The sequence below is a fragment of the Procambarus clarkii genome, chromosome 65, assembly GCF_040958095.1.
Source record: "Procambarus clarkii isolate CNS0578487 chromosome 65, FALCON_Pclarkii_2.0, whole genome shotgun sequence".
Taxonomy (NCBI): Eukaryota; Metazoa; Arthropoda; class Malacostraca; order Decapoda; family Cambaridae; genus Procambarus; species Procambarus clarkii.
This window is the reverse complement of record NC_091214.1, coordinates 18,564,044-18,590,569: the sequence shown is the minus strand read 5'-3', so window position 1 is coordinate 18,590,569 and position 26,526 is coordinate 18,564,044. Positions and strand designations below refer to the sequence as shown.

At 38.4% G+C, this 26,526-nt stretch overlaps 2 protein-coding genes across 2 annotated transcripts in view; one reads left to right on the top strand and one right to left on the bottom strand.

Annotated features, from left to right (window-relative positions):
- The window catches only part of Wbp2 (WW domain binding protein 2), a 14,651-nt gene extending 1,519 nt beyond the window's left edge, over positions 1–13,132 (top strand). The window contains exons 2-7 of the mRNA XM_045763469.2: positions 241–415; positions 4,303–4,462; positions 6,517–6,675; positions 6,978–7,079; positions 8,231–8,313; positions 9,594–13,132. Of these exons, the coding sequence (XP_045619425.1) occupies positions 241–415; positions 4,303–4,462; positions 6,517–6,675; positions 6,978–7,079; positions 8,231–8,313; positions 9,594–9,641 (727 nt within the window). The 3' untranslated portion in view covers positions 9,642–13,132. The remainder of the gene's footprint in view (positions 1–240; positions 416–4,302; positions 4,463–6,516; positions 6,676–6,977; positions 7,080–8,230; positions 8,314–9,593) is intronic.
- Positions 10,569–26,511, bottom strand: LOC123771114 (perilipin-2). The gene is made up of 7 exons (XM_045763463.2): positions 24,502–26,511; positions 22,234–22,425; positions 21,072–21,179; positions 18,232–18,358; positions 17,238–17,389; positions 16,182–16,935; positions 10,569–14,225 (listed from the first exon to the last, which is right to left on the bottom strand). The coding sequence occupies exons 1-6, from the start codon at positions 24,580–24,582 to the stop codon at positions 16,846–16,848; spliced, it is 750 nt and encodes a 249-aa protein (XP_045619419.2). The 5' UTR covers positions 24,583–26,511; the 3' UTR covers positions 10,569–14,225; positions 16,182–16,845.
- Between the last annotated feature and the right edge of the window lie 15 nt (positions 26,512–26,526).

Sequence of the window (26,526 nt, the reverse complement as noted above, 5' to 3'; positions counted from 1 at the left end):
TTTTTTAAGGGTCCTGGTAGTACAGGCATTCTGGCTTCCTATCCCCTGACACAAATAATTATAATTATTATAAGTTTTGTCTAACTGAATTGTGTGTTAATAACTATAATATACAGTAGTGTAATCCATGCAACTAAATGCAATGCTTACCAGTGGTTAGTTATATGATGGTGTTTTTTTTTTGGGCTTGAAATTGAAGTTTGGAGGCATAAGTTAATAGAAGTTTTGTTTTTGCCACAGCATAATTTTGTTTTGTGATAATGTGACAATGGAGTTTGGAGGAGCGCTTCCTCCAGAGATGAAAGGAGCCAAAACAGGCCGTCTCTACCTGACATCACATCGCTTCATATTCAACAATAAAGATGCAAAGGATCGTCTCCAGTCATTTGCTGCGCCCTTCTTCTCACTAAAGGGGGTAAGTAGCAGTGTCACTGTACAGTATATGATTTTCACATCTATAGCATGGGTTTTCACTTTGCTTTTTAGCTATTTAATTTTTCGTCTTTCCCTATCCCTGTTGAGAATTATTTTCAGGATAAGTCTAGTTAGTCCTTCTGTTGTGATTAATTTTTTGTTACCATTCAAGTATCTAATGTAACATTCGTTGCTTCTGAGACTGTAGGCATTTAAATGCAATATTCTTTTCACATAACCATACTTTACAGTACTCCATTTAAAATCCCCTTTTGAAATTCACAAGATTTGTCTGGTACTTGATAAACTGTTTCTATTTGTCGACAATGAATCTATATCAAAATGCATTAGTGTTGAAATCTACCGAGCCTCTCAATATTATCTCTTCCCAATGTGTAAATCTTTTTGCTTTATGTACTGCTAAGTTTTGCCTTCTAATATACTTCATTATCAATTTTTCAGTGTGCATTTTATTTAATTTATTGGTAAAGCTTGAGTCTTCTATGTACCCAGTTGTAAATATGTATACAGTATTGAGTATTTAAAGTACTTCAGTGCTTGGTAAACCAAAATTTTGTATTTGTTGTCTTGTGACATATCCAGATCATGGTAGTACAGTAATTGTTTTGCACAATATTTTCATCAGTAGACATTGCAATGTGTTGAATACTGTACTCTACTTGGCTACTGTTCTACTTAGTAAAGTTCTTTACTTTTAAATGGTTTCAAGATTCATATGTTCATGATGCAAGTATGTACTGGTGTGAGAACATGACATTAATATATTTAATGTCCAGGAGACCTTATTGACAGCAGATTAGGTGTCAGAATTGGTACACATACTTGGGATTTATTACATAGAGGAAATGGTAGAACAGTATCACAAGTTTTGATAGCTGTATCATATCTTACAAAAGATATGGTCCCTGGCAAGTCATTGAATACTCACTGTTAATGGTTTGTTTTCAGTGTCATGCCGGGTGTTGATATGGTACAGTACTGTAAACACATTAGGCTCATTGAAAGACACACACAGCCCAGATAGTTTGATATTTTATCGCGTAGAGCAAGAGGTTATTTAGTTGGAAATTTTTCTCCTCTCCAACAGAAAGAACAAGACAAGTACCAGTCATACCAGTGCTATTAAAGTTTCATTGCTGTACTGACATTAGGGTACTATATTTTTATGAACTAATTGAAGTAATGTAGTCATATCCAGTTGGTCAGAACCTTTTCCAAATTTATGCTGCTGGTGATAGTTTTTATTGGTTCATGTCATTGAATTCTTTTAAATTATTAGATACAAATCAAAAGTTGGTGGAGTAGTGATAAGTGAAGATGTTTTGCTGCATGCTCATTCTTTTGGCAAGTCAAATGTTATGGATACGTAGATTTAAAGTTTCTGTAGCTGTATACTGGACATTTTTCTTTGATCTGACTAATTCTATTGCCAGTTCAAATCATGTTCATAACTTCAAAACCTGTACAGTATATACATCTTTATTACAAAAGTTTTCTATTTGTGCCATTAATTTAGTTACAAAAATTTTGCTTTATTGTGCTTAGTCAAATACCAAAAATTAGTTTATCCCAGTTCCACAGCATTCATATTTATACACGATTTACATTTTTCATGCCTCAAAACAAAAAAAAAAGTCTGAGGTAAGGCATCATGATTTTGTTCATGGTTGGATCATGTGTTAGTCCTTGTCAGACTTAGTGTTTTATAGTGTTTGAAAGCTTTCCACCAGTATGCAAAATATATACAGCTGGGGTACAGTGTCTTGCAATTTGTTCTTTCTGTCAAATAATTGTAATAATGTAACACCCGATTTAAATTGAGTAAATTGAGAAACATCTAAAATAACATGGCCGCAGTTTAGTTGAATTAGTTAAAGCCTTCAGAAAAAAAGTATCAAGATGTAATAGAGCTAAAAATCACTAAAGTTTTTAGTGTGTGACCAGGAAGAGAGGCACTGTTCCTGGTCACTGTACTGCTTGCACTGTATAAGCTTGACTTAACACACACAGAGGGATGAGAGGAGGGGAATAGAACATCTCTTCAAATGTAAAAAGAATTTTTATATAACCTACAAAAGTGATAATAGTGCTAAGGATTATGTACTTGATAGTTTTTATCTTTATTTTTTTATCTTATTTGTATATACGAGTTCTTACATTCTTGTAAAGCCACTAACATGCATAGGATTTCGGGCAGGTCCTTAATCTTGATTTTCCCTGGAATACAATCTGCCAAATTGTTTAACAGCCAGGTACCCATTCACTGCTGGGTAAACAGGGGTTACAGTTAAGAATTGGCACCCAGTCGATCCTCCCTGGCCAGGATACAAATCCAGGCCAAATCCACTCACAAAGCACAATGAGAATTACCATTGTGCCACGGGGACTGCAACATTTTCCTAATTTCGATAGTCCTAATAACATTCATAAAATTTGATAGTAGTTTATTGTGAGGCTCATTCATATGAACATAAATTGCTAAAAATTTATCTGGACACCATGCCAGTTTCATAAAATTTAGAGGAAGTCAACTAGTCAGTAAGTATTAGTAAAAAACTACATAGGGTTCAAGTCTTCAATATACAGCTCAATTGCCCTAGCCTATATTCATTATACTGTACCAGCCTGTAATTTGTGCTACACAAGTTTCCCAGCCTTCTTGTGACAGTTACTTGCTTACTTATCCTGTAATTTCTCTTCACTCTGATGATTACACCACCGTTTCCTGAACTAAGCTAACCTAGACATTTTGTTTTAGATTGCTCTGACGTGACAAAAAATTGGTTTAAATTGTACAAGGGATTTAACTGATAGCTGTAATGGGTTTTAACCACAGTACAGAAAGTATGCAAATTGAAACATAAATTGGTGTTTCAAATATTTGTCCTTTTTTGGCATGTTTGTGATTATAAAACTTACCAAATAAAATAAAGTTAATATGAATTCAGGAATAACACAAAGTAGTTTGCGTCTGTATTAGCAGATATTACGACTTAATTTGTACTTGGCATTGTAGGGCCGTTGTAGTCATTGTTGGAGAACAAGACCAGCAGTGTGTATAGTGCATCAAGGTTGTAGTGTAGAGGTGTATTGTACTACCGTACTGTTGTCATTGTAATATTTCCCTGCCAGTATAGGTTGGGGTCCCCACTCTTAAGATGCAAAACTCTTTTAAAAGCATATTTTGTCTTCTCTGCAGTTCTTTTCACTTTTCAAGTCTAATATTCTCTCTTCTTTTCCATAAGAAATACGATGCAAAGGTTTTAATTTTGAAAATCCCTATTAGTATATCATAAAACATGAGCACAGTCAAGCTCTGTTTAGCAATGAAAATGTCCGATTTTCTATTTTTCATCTACTCTGGTAATTTCAATTTTACTCCAGTAATTTTTCTGTGGAGTGTATTTCAGCACTTGATTTTCATCATTGATATTTGTCTAAACTTTTTGAGAGATAAACACACACACACACACACTCCTTTTTCTAGTTGTTTTCCCTGAAATTTAAAACCACGTCTGTGCAAATAAAATGCAATATCGTTCTGCAATGCGCATGCCATTACCTTATCCTGAACATCTGTTAATCTAAGCTTACCAAATGAAGCCCAGTTAATTGTATAAAAACATGGGCAATACAGTTACAGTAGTGTAGCTATACTTCTCAGTAGTTATACTTGTTTCCCAATTTTTTACTAATGTCTTAAATATTTAAATTGTATCACAAATTTAAATAATATATATAAATTTTTATTATTGTGTTGTCGCACATTCAAAGGAGAGTTGTGAAGTACTCTTCCGTGTCCAAAAATGCTGTAATGGTGTAAAATGTTGTCAATTGCTGTATTTCCAATCTACATTACAATTACAGGTGGAGTTAGAGCAACCTGTATTTGGTGCTAACTACATCAAAGGGACAGTGACCTCGCAGCCCAATGGTGGTTGGAACGGGCAAGCAAAGTTCAAGTTGACATTTAAACATGGTGGAGCAATTGAGTTTGGCCAGGCAATGCTGAAAGTGGCATCAATGGGTGAGTAACTCTGCTTCAGCAGGATGTGAAAATTAACTTTGAAGTTTATATTATGTTGTACTGTACTTTGAATGTACTTCCACTTGTTCTCCCACAGTTTTTAAGCTTCGGTAATTTTCTTCCCATTACTGTATTTTCAAATTTCTTGACTTGTTATCCAGAGCTCAGTTTACACTGCTGTCTAATAAATTTCAGTGTTTGGCCATTGGTATTTCTTTGGTCTCCTTCTGTGAGGAGCTTCCATAATTTCTTTGTCAATAAGAGCAGCTGAATGGTCCAATATCGGTGTTGTACATCTTTACTGGTCGAGTTGTTTTACCTTCTCCATACAGTTTAGAGCCTGGTTTCCTTGTTAGCAGCATTCCTCAGGAGCTTTTGCAGGGATTCTTCATCTGCATGGTAGTTCCCCCATTATTGTCCTCTCACCTCTGCTGCTGAAGATGTTGCTATTCTCAAGATGGGGATCTTGCTGGCTTCAGCTTACTTGCTTACCCTGGTGATGGAGTTGCTTGGGGTGCCCTGGTGCTTTCTCCCAAATCCACTTTGTATGGGTGTTACAGGAACATATTTGATGCCATTTTCTGTGGGGGGGGGGGGAGCCCCTTCGGCTCTCTGTAGCTATCCGGGCTCGTATGTATTTATTAGAGCCTAGCATCGGTCAAAGCAAATGGAGTTCTAGGCCTACTGGAGTCCACGAGCAAGACCCTAGCTTCCTCAGAGAGGCACAAGGAGCAATGGGCTATAGAAACCTCTATGTGGTTGGAAGCATTCTATGTCTGCCATCGACCGGGTCCGACACCCAGAAAGATAAGTGCCCCAAAACAAACCCTATCTGGTTAAACAAAATTGCTAGAGAAAGACGAACTGTTGGATAACCCCAAACAAAAAACGAGCAAATGAGCTTGACGTCACAATCGTGTGGCAAACGCCACCATGACGCTGTCCTGGTAGGGAAAAGGGGGAGCCCCAGAATTCTGAGCCAGCTATCCACACTCCTAGTTGTAAGGCTGTATGTCAAAACGCGAAAAAAATGCCGACTGGAGGGAGGGAGGGATGCTGGGGAGCCTCCGGGTCTCGCCCAGAAAAATGGCATTTCATTACATTGAATGCTAGGTTTTCTCCCCCGGAGCTACTTAACCAAAGGAATAAACAAGAGGGACTTAACCCGCAGGTGGTTGCTACTCGCTCCTCAACTCGAAGTCGAAACGACTGGCTGCAACCGCCGACCCAATGCAACATATGCCCTCCCAGGGCCAGGAACATTGACCCAGGTAGCGAGCAGCTAGGACCCTGTTCGACCTCCAAAACCCCCGTGCCCAAATGTCAGTCCAAGACATGTTAACGAAGACAGCAGCCAAAGCAGCAATCTTACGAACATACTTCATGGGCACGAGAATAGACCACAGGCTGGCAGGACCGAATAACCCTGAGGACGACCTGGAAGATCCCAGCCCTGGAACAGGAAAGGAGGGAAACCGGGTCAACCCAAAGTGCATCCCCAGCTACCAAGGCCGTGGCGCGCAGGTTGCGAAGAGCCGCAACAGGGGACAACACATGATGCACCCCCAGCCGAACCAACCAAGCATCAACAACCCAAGCCTCCTTCCGGAAGGCGCAGTCTCATTCTTTGCCAGAAAAGGAGACGACTGCAAACGAACAAACCTACCACCAGGACCAGGCTCTCGTGTGAGGAGTGTGGCAGATCAGGACCCCGGGTGACTTGGACTGTTGCCTACTTAACAGTTGCTAACAATTGTTTGTCCTGCTTTCTTAATTTTATTTTCTATCTTTTTTTCCCTTTCGTGTGTTTGGAGCATTTTCCTACATTTTTGGGGGGTCAACATTTTTATTCTAATGTTTCTTTCATCTCTTAGACCCAGATTTTTATCGTGGTTTTTGGTAGGTCTCGTAGTACCACTGATCCATGAGCTACTGGTGGACTGAACAGTAAGTTGCACTTCCTTACACTCCAAAATAAAAACATTGTAGAAATAACTCATTTTATTTTTTCAACAATCCAACTGGACTCATGCTTATTAAACATGCCACAACAGTAACCCGCAATACTGAGGCCAGTTATCGTGACGCACCTCCACCGTACACACCCCCAGCTGCCACTTGGGCGCAGGCTCCACCCCCTGCCTATGCTCCTCCAGCAGGTGGCTACTACGGATGGGTTCCACCTGTCAACACCTTCCCTGAACGCCCACCAGGTGTGTTGCATTGTCTCCTCTTTTAAAAAGTATGGCATCCTTGGTGATATTTAGCGCCCTCTGATTATTTTGCGTATTTGATGGTGCTACATAGCCTTCCCGGTTTGGTGCCTTCTTTTGATAATTACTTACTTACTTTTAAAAAGTATGAGAAAATGTGTAAATATATTTGTTACAAATTAAACACCATAGGTATATACAGTATGTTATTATGAGAGCTAATGTTAGATATGTGTAGACCTGTTTTATTTTTTATATACTGTATATAGATGCAAGATATTAAATAAGAAAAAAAATTTCAGCTGATGGTGTGTTCATGTACGAGGCTCCTCCACCATACCCTGGAATAGGTGGCCATCACGGCTACCCCACTGGCACTGGAGCCACTGGCCTCTCTGCTGCTGGTTGGTAGCCATGCATTTCTAAGTTTTCTTCTGATTTGTTAGTACAATAGCTTGATATGTATTTGTATATCTCTTTATGATGATAGGTACACTCACTAATATGGGATAAGCTGTTGGAACAAGAACAAAAATAATGAATTTGGCCACAGGGAAGCCTGTCGCCCACAAATAAATAGCTCTCGTCATCAATCCTACACCCATACTACTACCACTCCCATACAAACCACCAGTCATATACCTACCATATGATATGCTCACATAACTTAAAATATTTGTTGTGGGATATGCCTGGCATAGGAACTGGTGGTACCTTTCTCGTATCAGCTTTGCTAGCAAGAAGTGTTTTAGAACTTGACCTTGCTCTGGCAAGACCTTACTTGGTGCATGGTGCAAATTAGGATTCCATACTACAGAATGAACATCAGTTTCCTGGAAGACATTCAAGTTAGTAGAAAGCTAAGCCTGAATATCAGGAACCTTCCTTACAAGGATAGTTTGCAAGGCATTTAACAAGTGTGTGTAATTGCAAGATAGAGGACATATATTCAGTTTTGAAATTATCAAATCTAGTCAGAATTCATAGTGTGAAAATTTAATAGTTATAGGTAGATGGATCACACTGCCAAGTTGCATCATTAAGGTGAATATCTTCATAAGCATCAAGAATAGGTTGGACAGATGCAAGTGTGAAAATGGTCGAGTGTATATAGAAGCCATCTTGCATGGGAACCAAATACTAGTATAATGCACACAAATGTGTAAACTTCAACAACCTATTCAACTGTCCCAAATTGACACGTCTTAACTTGGTCAGTTTATATAGTCACTTCCCTTCAAATTCTTCCCATGCCTTTGTTGAGTTTTCACATATCCTTATTTGGTGTGCATTAGGTCTGACTATTTAAATTTATTTTGTATATCAAATTGTAGTAAATACCAAGGATGTTATTGATTAGAATTACAAAAAAGTGTCGCATAAATGTTATACACAAGTGGGAGGCCCATTATGTCATTGTGAGTGGGGGGGGGGGGCCATGTTTGTAGTACAGTGTGTTGTTGTCCTTGTGATTTTAACAAGTTTAGAAATTGGTTTCAGCTTGCATGTTGATATTGTAAAACACATTGCTAATACTGTCTCTTGTTTGGGCCAGATGCTAAGGCTCAAGAGGCAGCCCAGAGTGCTTACTATGACCCCAGCAACCCTCAGTATGCCTATGTGCCCCCACCAGCATATGTAAGTATTACTCTTTCAGTTATCAGAATCTCTAAAAAAAAATTATGGAGATGTGTGTAAAATGTATTATGCATGCATTTGTTTATCTAGTTATAGGTGGAGATTAAAAGCTATTCTCATAATGTTTCAGTGATGCTAAAACATATCATCCGACTGCTAATTTTCGGTTTTCAGTTCCCAAGCTGTTCTATTCTCATCAACTAGTTCAAAAACTTTAGAAATTTCCCATTATTGTGTGGAGAGATCATATCTAGGGCATGAATGGTCCGACCAGAGCTTCCTGCTCGCCCATGTGGCCGACTTGCGAATAAACATTTGTATATTTATTAATCTTTCTCATAATTTACTATAAATACAAAAGTTTTTTTGCCTCTATACTCAAGAGAATTCATTTACAAACATTTTGACACCAAATTTGTTGTTAACCTAACAAATGTGAATTGTGAAGTGCTAGATTTGGTAAGTTTTAAAGAGAAGTGGCTGGTGTTATGAATTCCCAGATTAGAAAAAATAAGTTAGTTTATGCAGCCCTCTGGCTACATGGGGTGCCAGCCAGTGGTGTGTGTGTGTTATGAATGTGAGAAAATAAAGAATAGTATAAATAGTAGAAATGGATAATCTGAGGAGCATGTGTGGTGTAAGATTATAAGGCATGAAAATGTTAGAAATACAGTAGTGTTTAGTGCAAAAAGTCAATAAACTGAAAGTTTAGAGAAAGCATATCATGACAATTTGGGCATGCTAATCGAATGGATAATGGTAGACCAGTAAATAAAGTACTATGTATTAAGGGAATTCAAGGATGGGAGGAGGAACCTGAAGAAATTGAGAGGATATAGGGAGTGTGCATAAGGGAGCAGGAATGAGTGGGAATAACACACAGGGTGCAGCGTATGGTCAATGCTGGGAGGATATACAGGTAGTTTGCAAACAGGAAGTGAACTTATCTGTACTGTATATGACAGTTTGAGGACCATTGTTATGTTTTGTGAAGCGGTGCTACTGTGGATGTCTGTTTTGTGGTGGTACTTGTTTGTCTGTGATGCTATACAAGGTAAATGATATGTACGTTCCAGTAATGAATCGGTGATATATTTTTTATACCTTTTTTTGTGTGGTGTTGGTGGTTATGATGAATGCATGTTTATATGTAGTATATTTGTATGTACACTCCAGTTCACTATTGCTAATGCTAACTAGGATAAGGTTGTATAATAAGTCCATACTAGAACAAGTCAACAAATATATTGGTAGCACGCTATTCATGTTTCCACCCACAGTCCGAGGCACCACCTTCCTACGATGCTGCTACCAAGAAATCCCAATGAAGGTGAGACTTCTCTTGATTTATCCTGAAGTATATCAACATTTTCTGCTGACCACTTTACCCTGCAAGCTATATAACACCATTTGTCTCGGATTACCACCAATGTGTATGTATTAAAGTTTGTCTTGATACAAAATTTTGTTTGGTGCCAGGTGTGTGCCTGAAGCACTGTGAACAGTAGAAGTGTGATAAGAGTGCCAACATTCAAGCGTGCGTGTGTGTGTGTGTGTGTGTGTGTGAGAGAGAGAGAGAGATGTGCATGTAGGTGTTGTGGCTGTGAGAATTTGGGAACTATTTGTATATTATGAGGAATACAAGGATAGATTTAACAAAAGCCATGACACTGAAGTCCAGAAAAAATGTATCTAGAATTTAGCTTCTGATCCTAATATAAGAAATGTTACCTGGGCTTTGGTTTGTTTCTGACTTTTTAGCATGTCAGTGAGAAACAGACTACAACACAAGTGCTTCAGGTTATACTTACACCATCCTTAAGATTCATAACACTAGAAATATACACTATAACAACAAATGCATCTTTCACTAAGGTTTGTGTATTCTCTTGGACATGTACACGAGCAAGATTGAACTTCCATTTGTGTATAAGTTATGTTTATATATTTTGAAGGGTCCCAGCATGTTAATGAACTTATAATACACTTCTGAGAATATTTTGTTCTTAGCTTATTTTTGAGGACTGGGATTGTGGCTAGGGAAGTTTTGGCAGTTACCTAGTGCCAAACATTTTAATCGTTAACACGAGAAAATGTATTATTCTGGTAAATTCACATATAGAGGAAAGAACTTCTGGTGGTGATAATTAAACTTTAATGTATAAATACTTGACAGACATCAGGGGTTGATATTTTATATTTTTCACTGAAATTGCCAAGTTCAGTATAATGCTTTGGGTAATGATTAATGCAAATTTATACTGGCTTCTAGATATTTATTGTCCATACAGGAATTCAGTTGTAGTGTTACACATTATGCAACCTATCACTGTTGGTTTGTCTTCGGGGCTCTTGTATGAAGTGTGTTTAAGTAGACATAAAAGCAATTTCTAGTAAATACTTCATGCAGGCACTGTAATTGTTCATTTGCCATATACCTTGTATCTGGCAAATGGTATAACCAACTCGTACCTTGTTGGTTATTGGTATCAGTTATATAATTTAGGGTTCTTGCTTTTAATATCAATTATAAAAGGAAATTTGTATTTTAGACATCTGAAAACCTTTGGTAAATATTAAACATATTGTAAATTTAAGTATAAAAGGATTCATGTATTTAATAGAAACATAAAATTAATAAGGATTTGTAGGAAGGCTGTTTTCTATACTGTAATTGTAAAGATCTCAATAACTGTGGGACTAATGAATAATTAATTCATCATTAAATTGTACATGTACAGGTGAACCTCGTGCCAATTTGTGCTGAAATAAATGTCAAAAAATATTTTGCACAAGTTAGCTTGCTAGAGATTAACAATTACTGTACACTTAAAATTTACATTTCTTGCTTTTTAAGCAGAACCGTCCAAGTTGCCCTAGTAACCAAGGATTGTCACATTCTTTCTTATAACTTTGTGGCAAATTTTAGAAATGCTAAGAAATTTACTTGTTTGAAAGATTACTTGGGTTGTTGTATTGGTTGAATTTTGTTGTGGCTAAGACGAATAATTGGGCTATGTAGGGTAAATGAGGATAAGTTATTTCTTTTTATATTTTGCATCAAAACTCACAAATGACTGTATCTGACTGACACTCCTAACTGACTGTATTTGTGAATGCATTAGAAAGTATTATTGAAAAGTAAAATAAGCCAAATTCCCTTTATAATTGGCCACTGCTTAAAAAGCATGACTTAACAGTTATGTACTGAACTTGGGAATTTTGACTGATATTAATGTTCATACACCTATTAACTGTGTGTAGTAAAGCATTTTGGATACAATGATAGCATTAACCAGCTATAACAGTTTCCTTCACTTGGGTACTGTTAAACATTCCTAGGGTAAGGCCTAATGCCATGATTTGGGTTATGTTGAATGCATTACATGTATTTGAGCAAGGAAATAATGTATCACACTCTCAGACAGTTGCGTTATTAATTCTAATTTTAATGTTTTCTGTATTGCTAGGAAAGTAACCAAAAGTCAGTTTTGCAAGTGGTTTTTAACCTGTCATCTGTGGTATTTACTTTCCTGTGGACAAACTTCCTCTTGGAACCGAGCTTGAGAACTTTTGTATTTATGGTACTTTTGCATGCGGTAAATGTGATATGTATAATATTCTTGAAACGACATTTTCTGCAAATTACACTAGTTTGAAACTTTAATGGCAGATGTATGACTTTCAAAGAAAATCCTCGGTAATCCGGCAACCAGGAGGCCTGGTCGACGACCGGGCCGCGGGGACGCTAAGCCCCGGAAGCACCTCAAGGTAACCCCACTCCACCATCCCCCTCTTTTTCAAAGTTCATACAAGTCTTTGGTTCTGCAGAATCCAGGTTAAAATTCCCACTTCACATGAAAGCAGCAGCTAATTATAAGCAAGATTATGATTTGTGTCTACTAATAGCTTGTCATCTTTATGGGGTGATTTTTATTGTTCTGAGGAAATCTTCAAACCTGCTTGAATATTAGTTCTTTCATTTATATTTTAGTAGCTTCAAATGTTTGCATAATTAGATCCCATTATATACAATGGGTTTCCATGTGATATAACATCAGCATTGTGATAAGGTACCAATGTAACATGAACATTTTATTTTTGGTTCGTACTTTTGTGAAGGAACTATTGTTTGTGATGAATGGTTGTATTAACATATATTATCATTGCTATATTTTCCCACTTCCATAGGGTAGGGAAATGTCATACTTAATTGGTGAACAATGTTTATGAAAGGTAAGGCAAAATGTCAGCTTAGTATCAATAAAAGCAATTTAGTGAACATTAAAGTAATTTTTTTTGTGGACTTTACTAATGCCAGGTATAAGTGGGATCTGGCACATTTGGTTGTAAATCTAGTCAGTCTTGGTGCTTGAGGAACGTCGAGACCCAATAGTAACTGGGTTTACGTCGGTCGGACATGCATGCAAGTAATTTGAATTTGTAAAGTAGCAAAGGTCCATGTTCACATGTACTGGGACTTGTCGTTGGTAACAAAGGCCAGTTCATTTTGCTATTCCAATCTGAAATTTATATAATTTCAAAATTTATTGGGGTAAGTAGTGTCCCCATTTTATAGTTTTTCACCCATCACCATTTGATTTTTGGTGAGCCCTCCTAGTACCTGGAGAATCACCAGGTGATGTGACCCAATTGCAGACTTTTCAAAACTTTGTTGTGATTCTACCAAACATTCTTATTTTTATATTGCCAAAGTTTTCTTTACTTCTCTGTAGATGTATAATATCCAATTTTTGTTAAAATGAAATTGATATATTTTATGATTATATATATATATAAATATATTCAATAAATGTAATACTAGTATTCATTTCCTAATTTAAGATAATGAATAACTATTTAAATGGATGGGGGGGGGGCATGAGAGATAGTGACCTGTGATACAGCACATCAGAAAATGAAGAAATGAAAATGGCACGTTATGAAATAGAAAGACAGAATAACAGATGAATTAATAAAGATATGATGAAAAGAACAAAAAGGCAAGAAGAGAGAAACTGGAACAGTGAAGGAAAAGGGTATAAATAGAAATGTAAAATTAAAGAAAACTGATGAAGATTAATCTAGTGATGAAAGAATTTTGCTCCCTATAAGGTCACTTTCCTACAAAGTCAGATCACATTAGTTAGGACGGTTAGAGCAAGTATGCACCTGTACTGTGAAAGGGAACAGTTGACTGCAACAAAGCCAGGACTAAGGTTCATGTTCTGCATGCTGTGTATTGGAGCCGATTTCACAAGTAATTATCAAGAAGGCACCAAACCGGGAAGGCTATGTAGCAACATCAAATGTGCGGAATAATCGGAGGGTGCTAAATATCACCAAGGATGCCAATACGAGAACAGAAACGTGCAAGTCGAACGATAAGTATCCAATTCGCCAAGAATTCTATCGAGAGATATGCGACTGCCAAGTACAGTCTGAAAGCAAGACACGCTCGTCCTGGATGTCGGGACATTCAACAAGGACATTCAACATTCAACTGTTGACTTCCCATTCTAATGATTATCATTCCCATTTACCCATCCACCAGTCTCTCAGCTGTGCTTACTTTCCTTAACAATTTTTATAAATTATCATCATATTTGTTATACAGTACTTGACTGATCTTTTCACATTCTACTCCCGTTACCCTTGTGTTCACATTGCACCCTAAAACACTTAAATAATCTTAAAACATTTGTTACATGCATCTCACACTATTACTTTGAATAGCTTAAAGAATAAGGCTAATACAAATGTAAAGTAGAGGGAACAACAAAGTATCTGTACTTGACGAATGTTAATCAGGTGAGAGAAAATGTCCATTTTCAAGGTCCCTATTGCAACACATCCACCACCTGCACTGGTGCATCTGCAACTTTATCCTGGAAAAATCACTCTTCATGTACCTGAAAACAAAAAGCTTGTGTAAGTCAATTCTATAATACAATACCACTGTCACATTGCATTTGCATGACAAATTATTCAAGTGTTATTCATTGTTTTCATTAGTCATGTATTAATAAAGCTTGTGCAATGCATAAGGATTCATGACCAAGCTATCTCTGTACTCTTCTCAAACGTCCAACCACTCAAACTGGAAGGTAGAGCGATGGTCTCGCTTCATGCAGATAGGCATTCAATCCCAACTATCCTCATGGTTGGGCACTATTCCTTCCCTCTGTCCCAAATCCTTATCCTGACCCCTTCCGAGTGCTATACAGTATAGTCGTAATGGCTTGCCACTTTCTCCTCACTCGTGCGATTGTCCATGTTCACTTGAAGCCATCTCCTTTTGCATACATCAACAAAACTTTCTATTAATTTGCTTATACATTATTCTTAATTTTTTCTAATTGCATTAACTGTAACCCCAACCTTCTTCACACTCCATCTACACACAAAACAGCCTTGAAGTCATTACACAACTCTGGCATACCACTAAATTAATATTTAGCCAATCAATAAACATACAATAATGATTCAAAAGTGTCTGGCTAACCTTAATTCAACCAAACAGGGCATGATGGAAAATCTAATCAGGGTGTGGTCACAGGTTGGCCTTCACAATTTAACAGATTCCAAATGTAATTTGGATTCTGGTAGGACCCTGGGCCTTGTCAGAACCAAACTTTTGTTATCAAATGGTGATAGCCCAGGTGGATATCATGTGTAGTGAATATGTACGATAATCTACAACCACAAAAATTTGGGTTCGGGAGAGACATTGCTAATCAAAGGAGGTTAGCCCGTCCTTCATCCAGGCAATGCTGAGTATCCTCCTACTTGCACCATAAACTCCTAAACGTGCTTCATTACTTGAATTAAAAACTCCACAGCACTTAACAACAGTCTACCAATTCCATCAATACTAATCACTTCAAAAGTTCCTCCAATCACTTACATGTTTTCTGCAAAGCCATGAAGCCTAAATACATTTTATAATCTCTCACATGCTTTGTCTACTAACTGTCTAAATTAGAAAAGGTGATTACACAACCTTTTCAACCACATAACCCACTTTGTTCACTACTGACCAATTTCTCGGTTATTTTCTGTACTCTAATAATTGCTATCCTGATATACATTCTATGCACCACATTTAGCACTGTCCCACAAATTACATGCATGTGGATTAAGAAACCAGCCTGGAAAAATGTCTTGATCAAAGTACTGTATGGTTCCATTTTAGAATCAAAACCTTTCTTAACATTGTATACATTAATGACATGGATGATATCTGAATTACATCAAAGTCACAGATGAAGCAAAGATCTTTGGAGAAAGTGGACGACCCCGCTCATGAGTACTGCCTTCAAGCGAGGAGGCTCTTTATAGTTTTCTGGGCTTGGCACCTTTTGATGATTACTTACTAGTCACTTTCCCTCTACTCGTATCCACTACAATTATCATTTTGCTTACTAAATGTTCTTGCTACTTCCTCTCTCCTACCAGTTTTTTCAGTACCACAAACCTTATGATTCATATCCAAAGAGTTTTGTCATTAATTAAATCTCTTGTTCAAAATTCACTAACAATTTCCCCTTCTATAGACATCAAAAAACTCACTCACTCTCAACTTTTATTCTTTTAATTTTTGGGTGTTTGTAAATTCAGCATCATTCCTTATGGAATCTTTTGCTACATCTGTTAGACATCTGGATTCACCATCATTCTTTGAATGACCAAAAACATTAACCTTGTTTAGAACATTTAAATATAAAATTCACCTTATTTTATACATTACAATTAGTGCCTCTTGCAAATTATAGTACAGTATATCAGTTGGAGACAATTGTTGTGAACAAAAAATAAAAATTGTTAACAAAAACTAAGTTAGCAAGAGCAATTATCAATAAACTCACCTTGTGATTGGAAGATAAATGGAGATGAATGAGAGAGGCCAGCCATGCCCTCACTTCTGGGATAACCCATGCATACCCAAGAGCAACTTGGTCGATCACTCCTTGCTGCTGTGTTTTCAAATGAGCAATAACAGCTCTCAGATGAGCATATTCAAAGAGAGCTAAACTGGTGACGGTAGGGTGAATGAAGCTTGCTATCTGTTTTATTGTCTTCCTGCTTCTGGATGTAAAGCTGTGTGCCACGCCTTTGCTTTTCATCACTACTTCATGAGCTATGCCCATTCCACCTGCCAATACAGTGCCTGCCATGTCTGCCACTTCCATCATCCTGCACTGTATCATTTTATCTCCCATTACCGTCACAGCACACACAACATCCAATCGATCCTTCCTTACCCTTTGAGATAGATACCTTCCATTTATTACTATAATGTGAGCCAGTTCCACACCTCTTGCCACTGCCTTATTCATGAAGCACACTGTGTTCCCCACAACATCAATCACCATGTGAAACCCACCCACCATCACTAAATCTGCCCTGTCACTTGTAACCATCATCAACACTTGTCCCACTCCAACTTTAGCCAATGTGTGGACTATGCCCATGCCATGTACAACAGCAGTGTGCATTGTGTTTACTCTGTCCATCACCAGTGTGCTGAGTCTATTTGCTAATTCCTGTCACAAGCAGAGTGTAGTGCAGCTGGCTCATGTGATGGTGCCAGTTGAGCAGCGAGCGTCGTCCAAGCTCCAGCTGTCAAATTGCAACGTCTTTAACTTTGCTCCAGAAATTACAGCATATTGTTACTATTCCCTGAATTATGTTGTGATTTATACAGTAAAGCATCATAGCTTTATGGTTAAATTAGAACAGCAAATCAAGCTAATAATTTGGGAATTCAATGAGCATACTTCTGTTGAGCTACTGTTAAGTGATACCAGTATTGATTCGTGGTAATTTTGGCAAAAATTACCTTACAATATATTTTAGTCATATTCAACAAGTTCATCTTAAATATATAAAAGCATACACAGAACAACGTGAGAGACACTGACCAAGTGGCCAGAAGTGATGATAATATCATCATCATCATCCAGGTCTTGGTTACAGTTGACATTGAGGCGAGTGTGGACACACCGTTTGAAACGACGACGTGTCTTATTGCTCAGTGCTACCATCTTCACTCCAAGTGGCCCGTCTTGGCCATCTGCGGAATACACAAAACTTTGAGTGTGGGAGTAGTCTGTTATACAGTACAGATTATCATATAGAGATTTTTTACAAAATATTTAATGTTTTAATTACATAAGAAAGCCAGTGATAAATCCCTAAACAAGCTTGTACAATAGAAAGTAATGGTTGGAGTAGGCAGAGTGAGGGGAAAGTATATTAGTGGAGGAGGTAGAGAGAGAGGGGAAGGATATTAGCAGGGAGAGGGGAAGGATATTAGCAGGGAGAGGGGAAGGATATTAGCAGGGAGAGGGGAAGGATATTAGCAGGGAGAGGGGAAGGATATTAGCAGAGAGGGGGGAAGGATATTAGTGGAGGAGGTAGAGAGAGAGGGGAAGGATATTAGCAGAGAGGGGGGGGATATTAGTGGAGGAGGTAGAGAGGGGAAGGATATTAGTAGAGGAGGTAGAGAGGGGAAGGATATTAGTGGAGGAGGTAGAGCGGGGAAGGGTATTAGCAAAGACGGTAGAGAGAGAGGAGAAGAATATTAGTGGAGGAGGTAGAGAGAGGAAGGGTATCAGTGAAGGAGGTAGAGAGAGGAAGGGTATCAGTGAAGGAGGTAGAAAGGGGAAGTATATTAGTGGAGGAAGTAGAGAGGGGAAGTATATTAGTGGAGGAAGTAGAGAGAGGGGAAGGGTATAAGTGGAGAAGGTAGAGGGAGGGGAAGGGTATTAGTGGAGGTGGTAGACAGAGGGAAAGTCTGTTAATAGTACAGGAAGTAGTGTGTTAATGAAAGAGAAAGCACAGATTTCAAGATAAGGGAGTCTTGCAATGACTGATAAGAGACAAGTGTCACACCACAAACATTGATCATTGCACCTGAATTATAAAGATCAACTTTGGCAGGAGGTAGATAAGTGTCTAGATATATATGAGCTGTGTCCAGAAGACTGCCTGCCGTGCTCAGTGCCACACGACCTCCTTTGCTCTCGGCCACACACCACATCTGTAAATTTATCAAGAATATATATACAGTTCAGTATTAATATTTTAAATATTCAACAGGATAGTGCTATAAAACTAAGGTTCCTCTAAAAGCTAGTAATTCAGCCCATCCTCTTGAGTTGTCATAACATCACAAAAATTATGTACTAAATTGCCTGAACATAACCTAACCTAATCGAGAACTCGTGAATAGAAAATGGGACAGACCATGAATTTTGCAACCCACTTATGATTTATAGTACAGTATATTTTAGCAGTTGGGGATTTACATGTCAAAATGTGATGTATTATCAGAGAGGACATGTTGAGTAATTAACAAATCTTCAACTGCAGAAAGTATAAATAACTCTTGAGTGGGAAGAAGCGACCCTTCCTGACTTGGCATCCTTGTTCACATAGCCTTCCAGATTGTGCTACCAGCCTTACTTTCCTCGTCCCGTGCATTGGATAACCTTGCAAATGAAATCCAACCAGTACCTCTGGGTGATTCAGCAGGAATACACAATCCTGATTTTATTGAACATTTAAATCAGTAGGAGGTCCTTGCAGCCCCAGCATCCAAACCAGAAAATAAAAAAACACAGTCCTGCTGGGATAATAGTGGAAAAAATAGCCTAATGCCATGTGCCAATGCTACTATTGCAACAAAAAAATTGTATATTGCTGTTGACAGCACTTGCCCTTCCAGCAATATTCCAGCACTCAAAAGCAAGGAAATTTTCCTCCCCTGAAGATTTTCCTTAAAAGTTCTAATCATGCCTGAAGTCGCTGTGGATTATTAGTACATTCGGTCATACAGTATTGGTTACACACTTTATTTATTTATTTATTTATATACAAGAAGGTACATAGAGTTTATGAGAGTACAGAGCAATGAAGTTTTACTTTCTTGTAAAGCCACTAGCACGCATAGCGTTTTGGGCATATCTTTAACCACTGTGCTGTTCGGGCTCCAAATATGGCACCCAAATATGGCATATAGGGTCCGGAAAATGACGTGTGACATCACGATTTGGTCGTCGCCCATGGCATAGACTCCTGGAGCCAGTCGCGCGCCAACTTCGACATGCGCAAGCTGCCACAAATAATTTTTTGTTCATTTTTTGCGTACATTTCCAAATACATTTGTTTTGTTTTTTCTTGCCAATCCTATGTATAATGAACATGTACACAATATTATGGCAGTAGAACATCCATACTGTCTCAAGACACTGGGTTAAATGTGTGCACATATAATGCTCATATTTCCAATGTTTCATGTTCATTTATGTATATTTACAACATATTTACACACTATATACATTCCCCATCAACACACTCAGAACTCAGCGAATATGAGCTGCCACACCCAGTCAGCCCTTTCTCACTCCTCCAACACTTTACTTACCAACATTCCTCCTCCCACCATACTGTTATTGTTTTTATTACACTATTTACACACGTATATACGTGTCTACATGTTTTATTCGCCATAACTATACAACTAAGCTGGTATCATGTCCAAACAGTACAGTGGCCACCATACACTGCACGACAAGTCACACAGCAGACGACGATGCTACAAGTACAATGCCACCTCCCTCACCAAAATGGCTCATCCCAACATATTCCTGTTGCTGTTATTACACTATATACACACATTGTATATATCCATGTACATTTGTGTTCACCATAGCAAACCACTAAGCTAGTATGGTGAGAAAAACAAGAGTGGCTGCCACACACAGTGATGCTACCTCAATTTCCTCCCTCCCTCACCAAAATTCCTTCTCCCACAATACTACGCACAGCGCTAATTATCACTACAATCCTGCTATTATCACAATTCCTGGTCACTAAATCATGTAAATGAATAATTGACCATGAGCTTATGTTGTAAAGGAACATAATAAGTCGTTTGAAGGTTCCTAGATGGTCGAAATAGTGCTGTGGCTAGCGCTGTGAACATCTTGAACAGCATTGTTTCACTGATATTTGAATATTGTACACAGTCATTATGACACTCAGGTTCTTCTGTAATACTATCATGGCTAAATAATACCAGTAACATACAGTATATATTTTGACATTCATTAGGCGATGCTGTGGTCACAGGCTGAACAGCAGTGCTGTGAGCTCATGCTGCGTGAGACAGCCTTGGTTGCTCACTCAGTACTGAGGCTCTCACACCTGGGAATGTTGCCCACGTTTTTAAAAAAATGGCGTCTGTTTACAAGAACCCTGAGGACGCTGATGTGAACCCCATGTAGCCGCAGGAGTTTTGAATCATACGCTATACCTATAAGATCCCTGAGGTGCTGTTGCGCAGTGCAGTGGTTAATTTAACACAATTTTAAGACAGTAATTTTTGGCAAAATTAAAAAAAAATTATAGGTACATTGTAAGAAAGTATAAAAAAAATATATGGTATAAGAAATTTGACAGAAAAAAAAGGTAGGTGCCTGTACATTAAAGTAAATTTAAGGGTTATCCACAGGTACATTGTAGCATAATTTGAGGATTATTGCAGGGTATAATGTGGTAAACTATGTGTATAACATGATACAGTATAAGATAACAGCAATGATTACATTGGTAAAGTTGTATAGCATAGGTACACATATTGAGGAATTGGGTAGCACTAGATACAGTGCGAGTTTCAAGCAATTCACAAGATGAATTTTTCACACGTTGAAAAATAGACAGTAAATGACATTAAAAATAGTGAATCTTACCATTCGAGTGGTACGAGAGGCAAGGGCGGCTCCGATGGTGGGTGGAGGCACCGAGGTGTTAACACCAGCCAGGGCAGAGAGTGCCACATTGCGGGTAATACTCACAATCTGGTGCAGGAATATGAATTAGGTCAATGCAGGTAATGGTAATGCTAAATTATTCCCCCAAAGATAACTAAAATATTGTACTTTTATACAGTATATATAATTACACACATTTTGTTTTATTCAAGATATTTTTTTATTTTAAAATGTATATATTTTATTGCAATATTATGAGCAAATTAAAAAAAGCATACTGTAATGAAATTACAGTATGCTGTATGTATGCTATGCTATTATGTATGTATGTATGTATAGTATGTATGTATGTATGCTCTCTGTAGTTCCCCCTCGTCATACCGCACTGGGAACAGTGAAGATTCAAAGGCTCCCGTTGACAAACTTAACACACCAGGGACAAGCACACACTGTGCTGACCCTTTCATAATAGCTGGAAATCAAAGATCAATCTACTGTTGAGGTCAACCACCAAGAAAGGAAACATCTATAAATTTCTTTCACCTGTGGTTGACCTTGGTGGTCTGCTGGTTGTCTATCCCCACGAGCCCTAGCCATGAGGAGTGGACAAGGGATGTGTTTGTCTCCCTCAGCATGCCAAGTTGTCCTATGTATCCCTGTGTGCTAAACCCAGGGCAGCTACCTAGCGATCCCAACCCAGAAATTCATATGCTATTACAGATCACATTAAAAAGAGATGCAATATAATTTTTTTATATTTTCTTGACATGTAGTGATACTAGTGATATGCTTGAAGCATGAATGTTGTGCATTCTGAACACATTGTTGTAAGTGAAAATAATCTTGTTCATAATGACATTTAGTTGTACTTACTATCTCTCTCTCTCTCTCTCTCTACACATAGGTAATGTGTATAGAGATAGTAAGAGAGACAGAGACCCTGGCATATCAGAATACAGAGAGAGAAAGTATATATCAATAAAGCTAGCAAAAAAAAAAAAGATTATATTGTGGTTGTTTGGGAAACATGATCATGTCACTAATAAAATATTTGTGTCAGTCATATTATCAATAAGACCCACCCTTCCTGCTTTTCAGATTAGTTGCTTGGCTTTCTTTTCACATATAAATGTTTACTTACTTCTTTAGTTGGTTTAGTGATGATTGGCACTGCCTGTTTAACACAGTCAAGACCTTTACATGCCAATTCATCTAGGGCTGCCCATCTACCCCCTTGCTCCACCAAGGGTGAGGCCAGAGATAAAGCTTTGCTGGCTGTAGCCCCCACAGCCACCGCTGCCACCTGCACAGCTACACCCACATACTGCTTGTCCTGTAAGAAACGCCTAGATTACTGCTGCTTCTCTGGTAATGTCTCCAGATTGTTAATTCCATAATAGGCATAACCAGCATCAGTTTCTTGTCAACAGCTATGGTTGTGTCATTTGTTCAAGTATTATACTCCCATGTCTTAACACATTCGCTGGCCCGGCGGGCCATCTGCATCGCATCGGAATTTAGGCCAAGCCTTGCCGATGAGCACACAACCCAACTCTTTTACTCGCAATGTTTATACTTAATAATAAGATATGCAAAAATGAATGCACCACACTGAGAGCGTCATCGGGATGCCAAAGTGTTGCTACTGTACCTTGTTTTATCTACTCTTTAACCAGCTTCTTATGGAATATGTCCCAGTCATATTCATCCCAACATACATCTTCATCTGCAACTGCTAATGAGATTGCAAACTACTGTACATTAGGGTCACAAATGCTCAACACTGAACCACCATATATCATCCAGAAGTGGAAGCCAGATATCTGTTAATCTGACCCTTTTGTCACACTCACCCTTCTGGAAGCTTAGCAACATCCTGGTTCAAGAGCAGTATCAGAGTCCACTTCTATTTCTCCTTTTTCCCATTATGTACATGATCAATCTCCTGTCCTTGCCTCTTCTGAGCTATTCCTCTAAGTTTGCTATACTGTCAGAGTAGTTAACGGATGGAATGCATTAGGCAGTGATGTGGTGAAGGCTGACTCCATACACAGTTTTAAATGTAGATATGATAAGAGCCCAGTAGGCTTAGGAATCTGTACACCAGTTGATTGACAGTTGAGAGGCGGGACCAAAGAGCCAAAGCTCAACCCCCGCAAGCACAAATAGGTGAGTGTACACATGCCTCCTAACCTTGATTTTACTAATCACCACGGAGCAATTCCATTACTGATACCCGTAGCCATCTATGAGAACCCTTTATTCTTTCTTTGTGCTTGTACATTTTCTGGCATTATTCTTTTTCTTTACAATTCTTCCATTTACCTTTAACTGGCAGGTCCCCCCTGACAGTTTCCTTAACAACAACCGTTTGCCTATTATTACATCCCATTATTTTTTCTCCACCTCTCACTTCCCTCAGGTGGAGATTTGTCAAAGCAGACTTGAAAATATTTATGCTCTTTGCTGCACATCCAATTTTCTTGTTCCTCGACACATTTTCTATTAAATTTCCTTACTTGCTCTCCCCATTCTTCTGATGTGCCACCCTCAGCTCTAGAAATACATTCATGGAATTTAGACTGTGCCCAACTCTCCTGGAAGTGTGCTATCTAGGAAGTACAGATTCTGACAAAAAAGCAAACTCCTCTCTTTTTATTTAAGAAAGCCAGTGCTGTGGCCCCACAGAGTTATTATACTAAACAGGGAAGTTGGTAATTTTCAGTCACCGGTAAATGAATTCCTGACGTACATCTCCATAATTCCATTATTCACGAGTCAGTGTTTATTATGAATAGGCTTGGTTTCCACTTCTCTGTCATTAGCACTGGTTCTCACTTCCCTCATGACTCACTTCCACAAAAATCCTATACCGAATCATGACCATTCAGATTTTTGTACATAGTTTCTTCACACCTTCAATGATTTATTTACTCTCAGAATTTCAGTCCGATATGTTCCTTTACCACTCACTCCATGGCAGTGGACTCGAGTGGTACTCATTATGAACTAATATTTACAACTGACATTATCTCATGAACTCCAAGTGTTCATCTTGTTTTTTTTTAATCAAGCATTACCGTAGAATGTCATTACTTCTAGACTCGGCCTTGTTCACAACTTAAGTCTTATGTTCGATTCCTGAAACAGGAGAAATGTTTGGCGCATTTTTCCTTTAACCTGATTTGACTAGCAGTAAATATGTGCCTGGAAGTTAGGCAACTGTTGTGGGTTGCATCCTGGGAATGGTCACTAGGTGGCCTAGGGGAAGGGGGGACCTTGATAAGCCTATCAGCTCTCCTCTTCCCAGCTATGGGAAACCAAGTAAATGTCAACAGAAATCCTGTCCTTTATTTCCACTCTTTCATAAACTGATACTGATAAAGATATGCCAGTTGGAGGTCCTGACCTTGGTGGTGTGGTAGAGGGAGGAAGCCAGGGAAAGAGCATCATGCATCACTGGCAAGGACTTGACCCGATTCACAAACATTTGTGGAAAAAAGGTCGTCCTGTCTCTCGCACCCAATCTCAGGAGCCACGGCCAATCTTCTCTGACCTGGGGACACGATTCACGTTGGTAATTGAAATGTTGAGCATGTTATGATGATTGCAAGATAATGTTGCAGCAAAATTATACTTTGTGGGGAAAAATGCAGTACTGTACACAGCAGGCTTGAAAAAAATTTGAAGAGATTCATGAATGCTAATTGATGCAGAAATGTATCATACAAGTTAAAGTTACAATCACTGTAATAGCAGCCAACCTTCTAAAAAGCCACATTAGCTAAGAACGTGGGCAAGTGGCTAAACTGTTGAAATCAGTAAACAGGTTATTTAGGTCATATCTGACATATTTGGAGGAAAAAATAGGCCACCTGGAGAGAATTACCTAATCTAATCTTCCCTATACCTAAGAGGTACAATGAAGGTAATTATCAGTAGAAAGTGCAGAGCCATTATGACTATATAGCACTTGGAATGAATCAGGATAAAGATTTGGGATGGGACAGACAGAAAGGTATGATGCCTGACCTCTTGAACGGTCGTGGATTGAACGCCGTCTTATGTGAAGCGAGACCGTAGCTCTACTGTCCAGCCCAAAGAGGTATAAAGAGTAAAGAAAAAAAGGAACGAGTTCGAGACTTACCCGTTCGTGGCTTACTGTGAAGTGCGGATGACGAGACTGATGCAGGGCTTCTTCTCTTAAGGCTACACACACTGCCCGAGAGACGGGGGGATGACAAGACAGGAAAAATCAATACTGTGTGTGTGTGTGTGTGTGGAAAGACAGAGTGTGAATCTGCCTACTTATACAATATGTATATTTGTAGTACTGTACAAATGCTCCAGGTACATACTGTATGTGAATGTATTTGTGTGTCTGATGCATGTGTTTATTTTTACATGTTTTCTGTATGTTCTTGTTTATATATCTGGGTTGAGGGATTCAGAGGTGGAAATGCTGAAATGAAGAACCATCACTATATTTTAATAACACCTTACTTCTCCAAATAAATTCCCTCATGGGTGATTTGATTCAAAAGATAAGGTAAGGAAATTAATCAGGAGAAAGCACCAAGTCACTTAAACTATATAGCACTTGGAAGGGATACGAGGATAAGGATTAATGATAGGACAGAGGGAAGGAATGGTGCCCAACCACTTAAGACGTTCGGGGATTGAACGCCGACCTGCTAGAAGGTAGACTTTTCTTTCTACCATTCAGTAGAGATACACGTGAGCAAGAGTTTGTGTATATTTGAAAGGGCTCCCAATATTGATGTGGGCCTATTCACATATTAAGTGAACACAATCGGTACCGATTTTTAGCTCGAGAAAATCAAATGCACCATTGCACAAAAGTTAAGAGCTGAGAAGTCTTTTTTTTACCATATGTTATTGACTTATCAGATATATGGCTTCCTTGAGGAAGGGTCACTGGGTGCTACAAAAGTGCAGGCCTAACATGGCAACACGACTCTAATCTTGTTTATCTCCTTACCTTCAAGGCCATTTCTCAGAATGTTCGGTAATATGTTTATTGTGATGTGTGTCTATGTATGTATTAAGACTATGCACTTAACAGGGTGAGAATAGCTTGAGCTACCTCATCCCTTTGTGTGTATTTTACCTCAATAAACTTATTTCAATTTCAATTTCAAGGCCATTAAAGTTCCCACTATTACCCAGAGGACTGTCAAATGTTTACCTCTTCAACCTCCAGGATATCAAGGCTTACTTCCTCAACTCTAAGGTTCTCAAGGTTCACCCACTCACTCATCTTATTCCTGACCAAAACTTTGCCTTGATGTAATAACCACATACATCAGAAAATTATAAAACACTGCTCCCTCATCTTGGCTTGTGCAGACTACAAAGGTGTTCTCTATTCTTAAATAATAAAGGCAATGATACTCTAGAATCAATTCATTAA